We start from the raw sequence: 13,157 nt of genomic DNA, 5'->3' as shown, positions 1-13,157 counted from the left end.
TTTTTTGTTTTTCTTTTGGGGGGGCACACCCGTTTGACACTCAGGGGTTACTCCTGGCTATGTGCTCAGAAATCGCTCCTGGCTTGGGGGACCATATGGGACGCCAGGGGATCAAATCGCGGTCCGTCCTACGCTAGCGCTAGCAAGGCAGACACCTCACCTTAGCGCCACCTTCCCGGCTCCTACATCTTATATCTTAATTAAAATTCACATACATAACATTCTATTAAGTTTGACTTAAAATATTATTTATCCAAATTAAAAAAAATGGAAGCTAAATGCTGATAGAATTTATTTTTATTCCAAACAGAAGATATGGTATATGGTTCACCCAAAATTTGACCTAACCCAGTAACTCTTCATTTTGATATCTTTTCAAATACCTGAGATATAACAATTCTCAAAAAAATTTCTGAATAGTATCAATGCAGAAACAAACTACAATTACTAATTGTAATTAATTATGGCTTCTGTTCGTGGTGAAATTTAATCCTGGTTAAAAAATAGCTATGTTATTTAAGTTTCCTTCCTAGACTAATAGAAAATAAACACATCAAACAACTCAGCCAGTTTGTTTAGATCCTAAGTAAAATGCTTGAAATGAACAAGGGATAGCTTATTTCAAAGTGCACTAATACATCAAAATTTACTAAGTCCTCTTCCTATCATGTGGGGAAAGGTCAAACCTTACAAGACACCTCCTTCCAAAAGAAAACTATGGAAACTAAACCACATATATGTATGATATAAACCCCCAAAATCTCATAGTGTACCAGTATTTTTAAAAGACTCATTTGACATATTAATTCTTTAGAATTATTCTTGAGGCAGAAATTATCACTTTATTATGAAATTTTTCAGAAATCCTTTTTTACTAATACTTTTCATTTATAAGTTTAATATGAAAAACTGAAACTCAAAAATCTTAATTACCAACTGTAGGACCAACTGTAGAAGTTATGCTCAATTTATTCTACAATATGAAAATGATTTTTATTTTATTTTTTTTCCAAAGACATATCTATTTTTTAAATCATTTTTTCTTGAAAATTTTCCCTCTCAAACAAATAAACTGTCAAAGAAGTTTGCTCCTGCCACTCTGTCACATGGTCTCTTGCTGCAGAATTATGTACTGCTCACATAACTGATTTTCTATTAATTTTACTTCCTAACTCAAGGAAAGTGTTATTTACTAAGATTAGAAGCATTTAATGGCCTTTGAATTCTAACAAAGTGGTGTTCTAAGAACATTGTTCATCACAATATTCCTGCCCGGGGCCGGGCGGTGGCGCAAGAGGTAAGGTGCCTGCCTTGCCTGCGCTGGCCTTGGACGGACCGCGGTTCGATCCCCCGGCGTCCCATATGGTCCCCCAAGCCAGGAGCAACTTCTGAGCGCATAGCCAGGAGTAACCCCTGAGCGTTACCGGGTGTGGCCCAAAAACCAAAAAAAAAAAAAAAAAACCAAAAAAAAAAAACAAACAATATTCCTGCCCATCAGTGATACTTTTATTGGTATAATTTTCATTTGCAGATTAATTTTAATACTTGTACACATTCTAGATTTTCTTAGGTATCTAAAATTCCCTTTAATAAAGGGGTGGGGGCACTGGTGGAGGAAAGTAGACATGAGTGAAGGGACTGGTGTTGAAACTCAATCATAAATAACAGTAATTCTATGGTGATATGTTAAAATGATAAAAACAAAATTTAAGTCTCTAGTTCTTAAAAAATAATTCAACTGCTGACATGAACTGCTACGCGTTTACTTCTTTTATCTTCATAGAGAAAATAACTACTACATCTGAACATAATGTCTAAACTGTAAAGGAGAAAATACTTTCTAGTTACTGAATGGAACCATAGTCAGCCAAGATCTACTGTTTTTATGTGAATAAGAGCAAGCCAAACATTCTGAAAGTTTAGTTCAATAGAAATAATAAGAGCTTTGATAATGGATACATTAAGGAGGCTTTGTCTCCAAGTAACCAAATAATCCAATTATCATATAACTTCCAAAAATGCTTATTCAAAAAGGCTGAACTCTATCCAGAAAATGAAATGGTGACAACTGCATCAGGCATTTTGTACCGCCATTTTTATTCTTTAATTTGGACTGATAATACTATAGAAAGTCCCCAAGACAGGAAGATAGCCTGAAGTATTGGAACATGAGTTTTACATGCAGGAGGCTTGTGTCTGATTTGTGGCACTTCATGGTCAAGCCTAGAGCAAGGGCAGTCACTGCATACAAATAGGTGTGGCCCATTAAACAAAATCAAAACAGGAATCTTCCAAGAAACATGATGAAGACAAAAAGGCCCATAAAAAAACCCAACAGGGATAAAGAGTAAATAGCTTAAAAGAATGTGAATTTTTTACTGGCAATTAAAGTCCAGAAAATGTGTGGTTTGGAATTTTCACTGTTTAACTATTTACTCATGTAAATTTGTGTAAAAGAGATCTTTTAAAAAGCCACATTTGGGAGTTCCCAAGGATTCAAAATAAAGATCTGGCAGAAAGTATCTCCAAATACAACTCAATTATATTCACAAAGGAAATGATCCAAAAAAGCCTGAGTTAATTGGAACACAATTAAACCTGAAAGCTTTGTGAACAGAAACATCGTCACAGTAAGACCATTTGAAATATTTAAACACTGGAATGTGAAAAAAAATACACCCACAGAGAAAAAAAAATTCAAAATTATGTAAAGCTATCAAATGTCAAATGCTTAAGATTACTATATTTCACTTGTTAAGAGAAAAATTTCCATACTTATTCTTTAAAATGAGATGGAAAACAGTATGTTTAATTTCTCTCTTTAAACTCAGATTTTAACTTATATTTGCTTATATCATGTCTTTCTTTACTGTAAAAATCCTGAAAATGTAGTTTTGTTAAACAAGGGCAATATACCAGCAACTGTCTATTTTGCTAATTCAAACTTTGTACGATAACACAAATTCTAAATCTCAGTTTTCTCATCTATAAATTGGAATTGATCCTGACAGAAAAGTGTTATTAAAAGTTCTAAATAAGCACAGTTTTTAGCCCTGAGTAGGCAAAAAGAAATGTTAGGCTCCAGTATTTTAATCCTTCAAACCTTGAAATAAAAAAATATATATAGTTGCAATTTCACTAGTGCTTTTAAGAAATTTGATTTAGGTGGGACCAGAGCGTGCCTTGCATGTGCTAACCTAGGACTGACCACGGTTAGATCCCCCAATGTCCTATATGGTCCCCCAAGCCAGGAGTGATTTCTGAGCACATAGCAAGGAGTAACCCCTGAGTGTCAACGAGTATGGCCCAAAACCCAAAAAAAAAAGACAAAAAAAGAAAATTTATTTAAATATTAGAAATACATTTAAAGCACACCTAAATAATAATTTCTTATACATAATAAGTTTGTTCTTCTAAAGACAATATAATCCACCATACTAAAGTACATGGCAATGAAGAAACTTGGCAATGGCAAAAAGCAGAAAGGCAGCGGTTTAAAATGGTCCCAAAGTTGACAGGATGAAAGCTCTGCCAGCAGAAAATAAATGTTACTGTGATAAACCCAGGTCTATACAGTCAGTATCTTTCTTCCAAAGTTGTCAGGATGAAAGCTCTACCAGAAGAAAATAATTGATACTGTGATAAACCCAGGTCATTATAGTCAGTCTCTTCTTCTCTTTAGCAGGTACCAAGTACATTTACTGCCCTGCCATACTAGGCACATAAATTATCTGAAGCAAAATGAAGATTTGATAGTAAAGGTTTAAAGAAATTTTAGTAAACAACTGAATTGCAAATTAACAGTATTTTTAAACATACCAAATGTGGAGGCTCATTTATCCCAAGTGGTTCCTGAAAAATACATTTAAAAAACATTAAGAATTGTAATATAGCTTTAGCAATATTTTATAGTTTGGAAAATATCCTCTGAAAAACAGAAAATAAAATTATGTGACCAATCCATTTTAGTTCTTTGAACTGGTTTTTACATTCTTAACAACCTATTAAATTTTCCCATAATAACATTCATATTAATTATGAATTCATGTTAAGTTTTAGAAGAGAAGAATCTACCTATATTCACTGAGCTAGCATTCAGAATTACCCAAATTTCTTCCTTCTATCATTACTTTACAGTGTTTCATTTTCAAAATGTGACTTCAGAGGAGAATGTTTCTTTGAAGATGGCCCTTTTTGCACCACTCCCCTGCACGGCAAAAAATGCTTTACAGCTTAAGGATCTCTCTCTCTCTTTATAACATTCTTTTGTGTGGCAAGAACTTCAACTCCCAGGTGTAGAATGCACCCCCAGCACTGATATATACTTCTTTCTCACTGATGAAATTATAATTAACTATTCATTTGTCTATCTCTGCTAGAAGCTCCATAAGTCACAGTCTTACCCATTTATTGACTTCAGTGATCAGTACAGTGTCTGAGGGATCAGGAAGCAATAATATGCTGCTGCATAAATTGGCGAAATCATAGAACCCTCTTACCAAAGTGGCCATAATACCATAATATTCATAATACTCATATAATACTTATAATATTCTACAATCCACAGAAATGCACACATTTTTCCATTTCTCTAAACATTCCAGAACTCAAAAAATTTTGAAAGCTTGGTCTAGGTATTCAGTAGCATGTAATTACATTTCATTAGCAATGGTCATGTTTATACTTAACTCACCAGCTGGATAGGTCTTATTGACATAATTATATTATTTGATCCTCCCCAGTCAAAATAGCACTTGTATTTCCCTTTCTCTAAAATGTATTGTTCTCCACAAAAGAACTTCTGCTGGTAGGCGACCCATCTAGGTAAAAAAAAAAAAGAAAAAGAAAAAGAAAGAAAAATAGAAGTGATATAGAATGAAACAACCAAAACATTTTAACTGCAAAGAATTTCTTAAGATTCTCAGAGAAGGAAACAACTTACACTCCACTTTTAACATGAATGGATCTTGTTTCACTGCCAAAGCCAATTTCTTCTAGGTCAGGAATTTCCTGATTTGTAATGTCTATAAACTTCCCATTTTCTAGGCAAGATTCAAACAGTGTGATAGTAGACTCTATAAAATTCTAAAAAGAGACAATTTAGGAATATATGCATTTTGTTTAATGAATTACTAAATCAGCATAACTTTCACATACTTGTGGAATAAATTTCTACAAAAAAACCTATAGGGAGAATTTTAAACGGTACTAGAAAGAATTTAGTCACTTCCTAATTAGAGAAATAATAAGTCTGTATTTTACTTTAATCAAAAGCACATATTATTTGCATAGATGTGGAAACTAGTCAGCTGTAAATTGTTGGGACTTACAGGATATCTATACAATACTAAATGTAAATGAAACTAAATTTTCACTTGTTCCTAAAGATGGAAAGCTACATGAAACAAAAAGTAAATATACAATGAATATGGACAATGTAAAGTTGGATTTTATAAGCAATAATGTAAGAAAAGTAAGTAAAATTTACTTAACAAAAAGATACTGAATAACATTTAAAAGCTGATAACATATTTAAAACAAAATTCTTAGAAAAACTGTTAGGCTCGACCTGGCACAGACCTCAGAAGAAAGGGCATTTCCCTGAACCAGGGAAGCCATCCACAAAACATCCAGGCTGGTCTATAGCATCACCTGGAAGCAATCCTCTACCAAGGAAGGCTCTACACTGCTCAGACATTGTCCTGCTCAAAAGAGACTTCCATTAACACTGAGAAGACTTAACAACAACAACGATTTGCTTACAGGACAGGGCTCCCTGCATTGCCCTTTGATTGTAAGGTGAAACCAGAGGACGCTCCACATCCTGACTTCAATGTTGGATATACAGATTCCAGGATCTTAAATACAGAAGCTTGATACCAACAACAGAGACTGTGTGAAAAATATAAGTGTGTTGGCACTACAGACAATGTCTTGGATTGGACGATCTAGCTTGCCTGGAGCCTAGAGTTGGTCTTGTGCCAGGAACCTTCAGGGATCGGGTCTTTTTGTATTTAGGCCAAGGTTATTTCTTTCCATGTCCCTCATATTTTGGTGGGCCTATGCAAACAACAATTGCCACTCTAACACCATTTTTGCTGTGCTCCTTTGACTCTAATCCTTAAAAAGAACCCAGTTAAGATTTGAGGTCAACTTAAGCTAATATGCATGAATATGGAAATGTAAAAAAAATGCTATGCCTGTAATGTTTAAGGAGTTATGTAAGTTTTATGGCTTTAGATTGCCTTGTGTGCTGTTAAGAAATATTATAGTGTGTTACAATCTTAATGTTCTTTGGATGAAATTTCAAAGTTGGGATATCAGCAAGGGGACTTCTGAGAATTATGTTATGTATTGTCCTTCCACTGTAACTTTACCTTTTCCTCTTTCTTTGCATCCTTGTTCTCATAATTAAAAATAAAAAAAATTAAAAAAAAAAAAAAGAAAAACTGTTAGGCTTTAACTTGATAAATCAGCAAAAACATACAATTCATTAAAAAGATATTAAAAACAAGTAGGCAAATGTCTAACTTCAACAATAAAGAAAAACTGAAACTACAATGACACCCATTATTTATTTTTGCTTGGGGGAGGTCACACCCATAGGTACTTCAGAGGTCATTCCTGGCTTTGCGCTCAGAAATTACTCCTGGAAGTGCTCAGGGGATTATACAGAATTACCTATATTGAACCTATGTTGGTTGGATGTAAAGCAAGTGCCTCACAGCTGGACTATCGTTCCAGCCCCTATTTCTACTTTTTAAAGTAAGATGAGTATAAAAATTAAATTATGTCATGGAATGGGGCTGGAGAGATAGCATAGAGGTAAGGCATTTGCCTTTCATGCAGAAGAACCGTGGTTCGAATCCCAGCATCCCATATGGTCCCCTGTGCCTGACAGGGGCAATTTCTGAGCATAGAGCCAGGAGTAATCCCTAAGCGCTGCTGTGTGTGACCCAAAAACCAAAAAAAAAAAAAAATTATGCCATGGTATATTGCTGATGTAAATTTATTTATTCATTTATTTTTTATTCATGGATCTCCATAAATTGAGTTATAAAGTTATTCATGATTGTTTCATGCATACAATGTTCCAACACCAATCCCTTCACCAGTGTCTACTTTCATCCACCAATATTCCCAGTTTCTTTTTTTTTATTTTATTTTGTTTTTAATATTCCCAGTTTCTTTCCAGTCCCTCAGCCTGCCTTTATGGAAGACACTTTTCCCCTCTACACTGTCTTAGTGTTCCCTTCCTTGAACATGAATGGCAGGCGTCCTAGTAAAGACCAGTTCTCAAGCTCTTTGTTTCTATCATCTTTGAGCAGTTATTATTCCCCTAAGTTTCCTTATATTCTGAGTTTGAGAGTGTTTTTCCTTCCCTTTCTGACTAACTTCATAGCATGACACTCCTTAGAGTCATTTATGTAGCAGCAAATTGCATGACTTCAGTTAATGTAAATTTTAACTGTGCTGTTATTTTAGAATGAAATTTAAAAATATACTTAAGAGTAAAATTGTTTTGCTTATACATGGACAGATATGGAGAGATTATGATGAGTAGAATGAGTCAGAGGGAGGACAAACAGAATAATTGCACTCATTTCTGGGATAGTAAAGGAAAAATGATAAGGGCCTAAGTGGTAGCACAGTGGTAGGGCATTTGCCTATTATGCAGCTAACCCAGGAGGAACATGGGTTTGATCCCCAGCATCCAGTATGGTTCCCCTAGCCAGGAGTGATTTCTGAATGCAGAGCCAGAAGAAATCCTTGAGTGCTGCTGGATGTGGCCCAGCCCCCAACATCCCCCCAAAACAAGATAGTATAGATATTTTGTTAAGATTACAGAACTTCAAAAAAAAAATCAACTTTTGATAAAGACAAGAGACAAAAATTCTAAAGCTAATAATGTTGGACAATTTTACCTTACATATTACAGTTTTATAGAGATTTTAATATTCTTGCAGCTAAATCACTTTTATTTGAAACTTTATGATAAAAGATGATCACTTTCTATCAACATTTTCTATTATAAAATCACCTCAACCCATAATTGCACTGTCACTTTCTCCTCTAAAACCTGACAATGGCTGCCTCCTACCATCATTGCAATCACATGGTTCTTGCAAAAAGGAGCTGAATGACTTCACCACTTCCATTAGCTCTTCTACATCCTTTATGAACTTCCATTTTTAAAAACATATATGCAATATCTCCTTTGAGCTCTATTAAAGCTTAATTTACAGACTCTTATTTGTGCGTGTGTGTGTATGTCTGTGTATGTGTGTATGTGTGTTTAAGTGTAGGATCCTTAATGTCTTCTATAGATTCTTAGAAACATTGATTTTTGAGTCTGCAAATAGCCTAACAGCTAAGAGCAGTTTTTGCATATCAACTGGTTCTTTGAGAATCACTACAATAATCCAGTAACAGAGCCAGGTTTCTTACCACTGCCACGTATAGTCCCAAAACCAAATAAACAAATAAAAACAAACTACCAGTGTCTATAAGAAACAGATTCTCAAATAACATCCTTTAATTTAATGCTGGTAGGAACTATTTGCACCAGAACACATTGACCAAGTTAAATGCTTATAACCTGGATACCATATTAGCAATCCTGTTTCTGTTAACAACATAGTGTGTAACTACTTTGAGGCAGCTGTGAGAGTACCATGGGATGATAAAAGGGACTCAGACTGGATCTCGGTCAGAAACTACTATCTACAGTCACCAACCAAGTCAGATGCAGCCATAACAGGGGGGTTCTCAGGTAGTTCTTAATTACAGAACCCCTCCACTCTCACTCAGGTGACTACAGGAAGTGGGGAGGGGTGGAAGAGGCAAAATGACACTATACAAACTAGGCTCAAGGGGATCTTTCTGGCTCTGTGCTCAGAGGGATTACTCCTGGTGGGCTTTGAGGATCATACCAGGACTGAACCAGGATCAGTTCTAGGCAAGTCTAGTACCCTATCTAATGTACTCTATCTTCTGCTCCTCACTCTGGTGACTCTTAAATAGCACCTCTCAATCAGGGTCCATCTAAACTTCCTGTGGGCTTTCAGGATATTCCAAGGAGGCCACAGGTAAACAAACACTGCAGAAGTTGGTGGTGGATAGCATGAACTAGAGACCAACCTAGACCAACCAGCAGGGCTTAAGGGCCACAGGAAGGAAACAAGGTCAGAAGGGCCACAAACACAGGTGTAGAAACTGCTGTAGAGCACTTGTTTCTCTGCTTCTATTTCTGCCTCTGTTGGCTACCTATTCTCTACTCCTTGTTGTAGTTCAAGAAATAGGGAAAGCAGGAATGAGCTGAGATGGAGTATGGGTCAGAGTGAAAGAAGACCAAGATAAACATAACTATGTGCATGAGAACTACATTTCTGTCCTTTCATTAAGGAATGGCTTGTATTAGGATACGATGCTTTACCTGAGCAATGATTTGGACCAATCACAGTGTGTGGGTTGTGCAGAAGTGGAAACAGTGAGGAAAGTGACCTGGGAAGCAAGCTGGATGCACAGGCCACCTGGCAACAATGCCAATGAACTGGGTAGAAAAAAATGATCCACTGTCCCATGGTCTAGTGTCAAGAAGAAATCTGGCAACATGACTTGTTTTGTGTCTTTACTAAACTAACATTCCCAGAAACTAATTTGGCCAAGGGTCATGAGACTTTCCAAGTAGCATTGCCCCTTCTCTTTCCATCTTCAGCTTTTGTTGATATATTCTGTCTGTTCTGGAGACTGAAGTCTGGGCCTCACATATGCACAGCAAGTACTCTTATCAGTGAGCTACATCCATGACTCTCTCACGAGTTTTCTTGACTTACAATATTTATCTCAACCCCCACCTCTGCTAAATATTCTCCTGATTTTGACTCTCTTTACATCTTTCCAGCCTATTCCTTTCAAGCCTATTCAATATACCTTATCTGATCCACTAACCAGCTGATATCAATATGGTATCCATGCTGAGCTGGGCACTCACGATAAGCCAACTTCAATCTCCTGAGCTAAATCTAAATCCCCAGAGCTTAAATATCAAAGCATGATATCAAGTTGCCAAAGGGATGACCCAAATTTAAAACTTCCCTTAGATAATAGGATATCACAATAGACATCAAGTTAAGTCCCAGTTATGCCCAAGGAGGTCACTAGGTTACTGTCATCCATACTTTAAAAACTCAAAATTTCATCACAAAAAGTTTAGAGAAGCTTTATAACTAGAGAAGAATGAGTAACAATAGACTGACCGCAAATCTGTATCCTATATTTTTAGAACACTTCAATCTGTTTTAAATTTTGGATAGTTAAATATAGTCTCATATAATACTCCCACTGTTAAAAAAAAAAAAAGACTAACACTTAGTGTGTCTCCAGGCCCAAAGAAAAATATTAAGAAACAGTAACATTTGACTTTTTTAAAATATAGGGATAGAGCCACATCCACAAACAGCTGTCACCAAGTCAACTATTGGCCAAGTTCCAGAGATCCTGGAATTCTTGGATCATGCAGTCACATATTTTTCAATACAACATCCCAGAAAGAACACACTGATTTAGATGTGAAATTATCACAGAAGCCACCTAATTTCAACAAGTAATACAGAGATCACTCGGCTAGCAACAAACAGCTTAGTAAACCTTCAACAATGACTTAATGATCCCATTGTGAGATATAACAATTTTCTCAAATCGTTTTCAGTTAAGTAGCTTTTTAATAATTTATTACCACTTAGTTGTAACAAGAAATATTGTGAATTATTCATACCTGCCAAGAGGGAAGGCTTGGGGAAGGGTGGTAATCTGGGGAGAACGGAGGAGATATATTACACTGTTGGTAGGAATGGTTTTGAAACATTAAATGCCAGAAACAACTATATTATGAGTAACTTTGTAAGTAATGTTGTTTAAATAAAGAAATAAAATAAAAAATAAATTAAATTAAAACAAAATAGAGGGACAACTCATAGGGCTGAGGGGAGGTCAGATGGGAGCCAGTAAGATCATACTGGAAACCTGGAGCTCAGGTCCTGCAGGTCTTGGGTCTCAGGACTATATTTGATAGCATTCAAGGGGTCTTATGGTGCTGGGGGCCAACTCAGAGCCTTGCTAATGCTAGGCATGTACTTTACTGCTTAAGCTATCTCTCCAGTCCAAGTAATGTATTTTTAAAAATCCCTTGTCTTATTGAGCCTTGGGGTTCTTATACTACAATCCCCAGTGAGCAACAATAATACCAGATATCAGGAGATCAGAAAATCTATCAGTTTATAATAATTCACTGCTCCATAACACATAGATTTAGCAATATGAAGAGGCCTAAAGTCTAAAAATTCTTAACAAAAGCAAATCTAAAAGTTAACTTAGTATATTTAAACTGAGGGAAAGCAAGCAAGTCAAGAAAGTATACTGAGCAAGCCAAGGAATGAAAAATTCTTTCTTTAACCCCTAGACTCCTAGAGTCTAAGTACTGCTTACTCCTTCTAGTCTTTTCCTTAGGGAAAGTCAAGTATATCTGGCCAATTCATTTTGCATTGAAACACACTTTTCTTTGTCCTCTCCAAAGGACCCCATGATACAAATTATATCCACCCAGAATAACATGTCCAGAATCTGACCTTAGCAGATCTAGTGTTCTAGAGTCAGGATATTATAAAATTGCATTAGAGCAGGCAGATTTTCTACCTGTCTTATGTCAACTAGTTTCTAGTATTTTGATTTTTGTGTTTTTCTACCGTGTAGAAGGTGCTTTGAATTATGATCTGAGTTTCCTCAATGCAAGTTGTGATAAACTCAAAAAACAAAGATGAAAGCTATATCTATTTTTGTTTGACTTAGTTGCCTTTTACAGTGATCACAGTAGGAGTAGGGTTCATCCAATGACTCTAATTCCAATAATCACACATCATTTCATTTCAAGCTATTCCTTCAAAACAGGCTTTATAACAACATGACAGGTAGTTTATAGTTTTTACAGGGAAGGGTTATTTTTGAAAGTTATTGCAGTAAACCTTCTAAATCATGATAATAACTATTAAGGAATATGGAAAGTTAGTCAACATTTGGTAAACTGATATACTATAATACATTTGAGATTTTCACTTTCTTTCACACCTTCTGGAAATAATCTGCAATGCCTTCTAATAACATACTTAAACTCTTGTTTCTAAGTTTATTTTCATTCTCCTGTAGAATTTTTCTTAATAATCACCATTATCTTTCCAAAATACTTATTCTCATTAAATTCTCATTAAAACTAAAATTGGTATGGGGGTGCTGAGGGGGTAAAACAACAACAACAACAACAAAATCAATGTGGGTCATGATCCAGACAAGACAAAGTAAAATCATAACTCTTCAACACGGTATATTATGGCTGTCATCATCTAGCTTTGAAATTGTAATCCTGAACTTCTACCTAATATACCAACTTATTATTTCTCAAACATACCACCTTTATTTACATATAAGGCTTTTATAACCTCCACTTTAATAACATTTAGGAATCAATGATTCTTTGCCCTGGATTAGGGAATTTATGTATACTGGGGGTGCAGAGCAGTATCCCTTATCTCTTGACTGCAGGCCAATAGGCTTCTCCTACCCCAACTCACAGCAAATCAAAACATCTCCTAGGAGGTGAAAAGATCTCCATAGGGAAACCAGTGGCTTACATCCTTGTCTTCTTATCTTAGTCTCTTGCTAAAATAGGCTCCACCATTACTCCTTTATTATGTTGTGCTGTAATTTCTCACCTGATTAAATCTTGTATGTAAAAGCTTGGCTCAGAGTATTATCTCTAAGTTCAAGTGGGGATAACTGACCTTTATCTTGCTACCCTGTGGACTTTGTGATTAATTCAATTATAGTCACATAGTAACAGACACTTACTTCCTATTTTAACAACCAATACAGAAATGAGTTTCTGATTATTCTCTAATACTTGGCATAATTCATCTAACAAGAAAGATACTAAAAAATGATAGAATCAACAGATGAATAGGATAAGTACTATAATCAGGGCCGTTAAGAAAAATATGTTTGGCCAAAGTCAAAGCACAGCAGTAGGGCATCTGCCTTGCACACAACTGACCTGGGATAGACCTGGGTTTGATCCCCGGCATCTCATGTGGTCCCAAGCTTGCCAG

General features: G+C 35.7%; 1 protein-coding gene across 1 annotated transcript in view; it reads right to left on the bottom strand.

Annotated features, from left to right (window-relative positions):
* The window catches only part of CRYBG3 (crystallin beta-gamma domain containing 3), a 137,173-nt gene that overhangs the window by 38,603 nt on the left and 85,413 nt on the right, over positions 1-13,157 (bottom strand). Inside the window, exons 13-15 of the mRNA XM_049785642.1 lie at positions 4,943-5,085; positions 4,694-4,820; positions 3,820-3,852 (exon numbers count right to left, since the gene is read on the bottom strand). Of these exons, the coding sequence (XP_049641599.1) occupies positions 3,820-3,852; positions 4,694-4,820; positions 4,943-5,085 (303 nt within the window). The remainder of the gene's footprint in view (positions 1-3,819; positions 3,853-4,693; positions 4,821-4,942; positions 5,086-13,157) is intronic.

Source organism: Suncus etruscus, chromosome 13, assembly GCF_024139225.1.
Source record: "Suncus etruscus isolate mSunEtr1 chromosome 13, mSunEtr1.pri.cur, whole genome shotgun sequence".
In the NCBI taxonomy this organism is placed as follows: Eukaryota; Metazoa; Chordata; class Mammalia; order Eulipotyphla; family Soricidae; genus Suncus; species Suncus etruscus.
The sequence above is the reverse complement of the archived record's forward strand: the minus strand, read 5'-3'. Positions and strand labels throughout refer to the sequence as shown.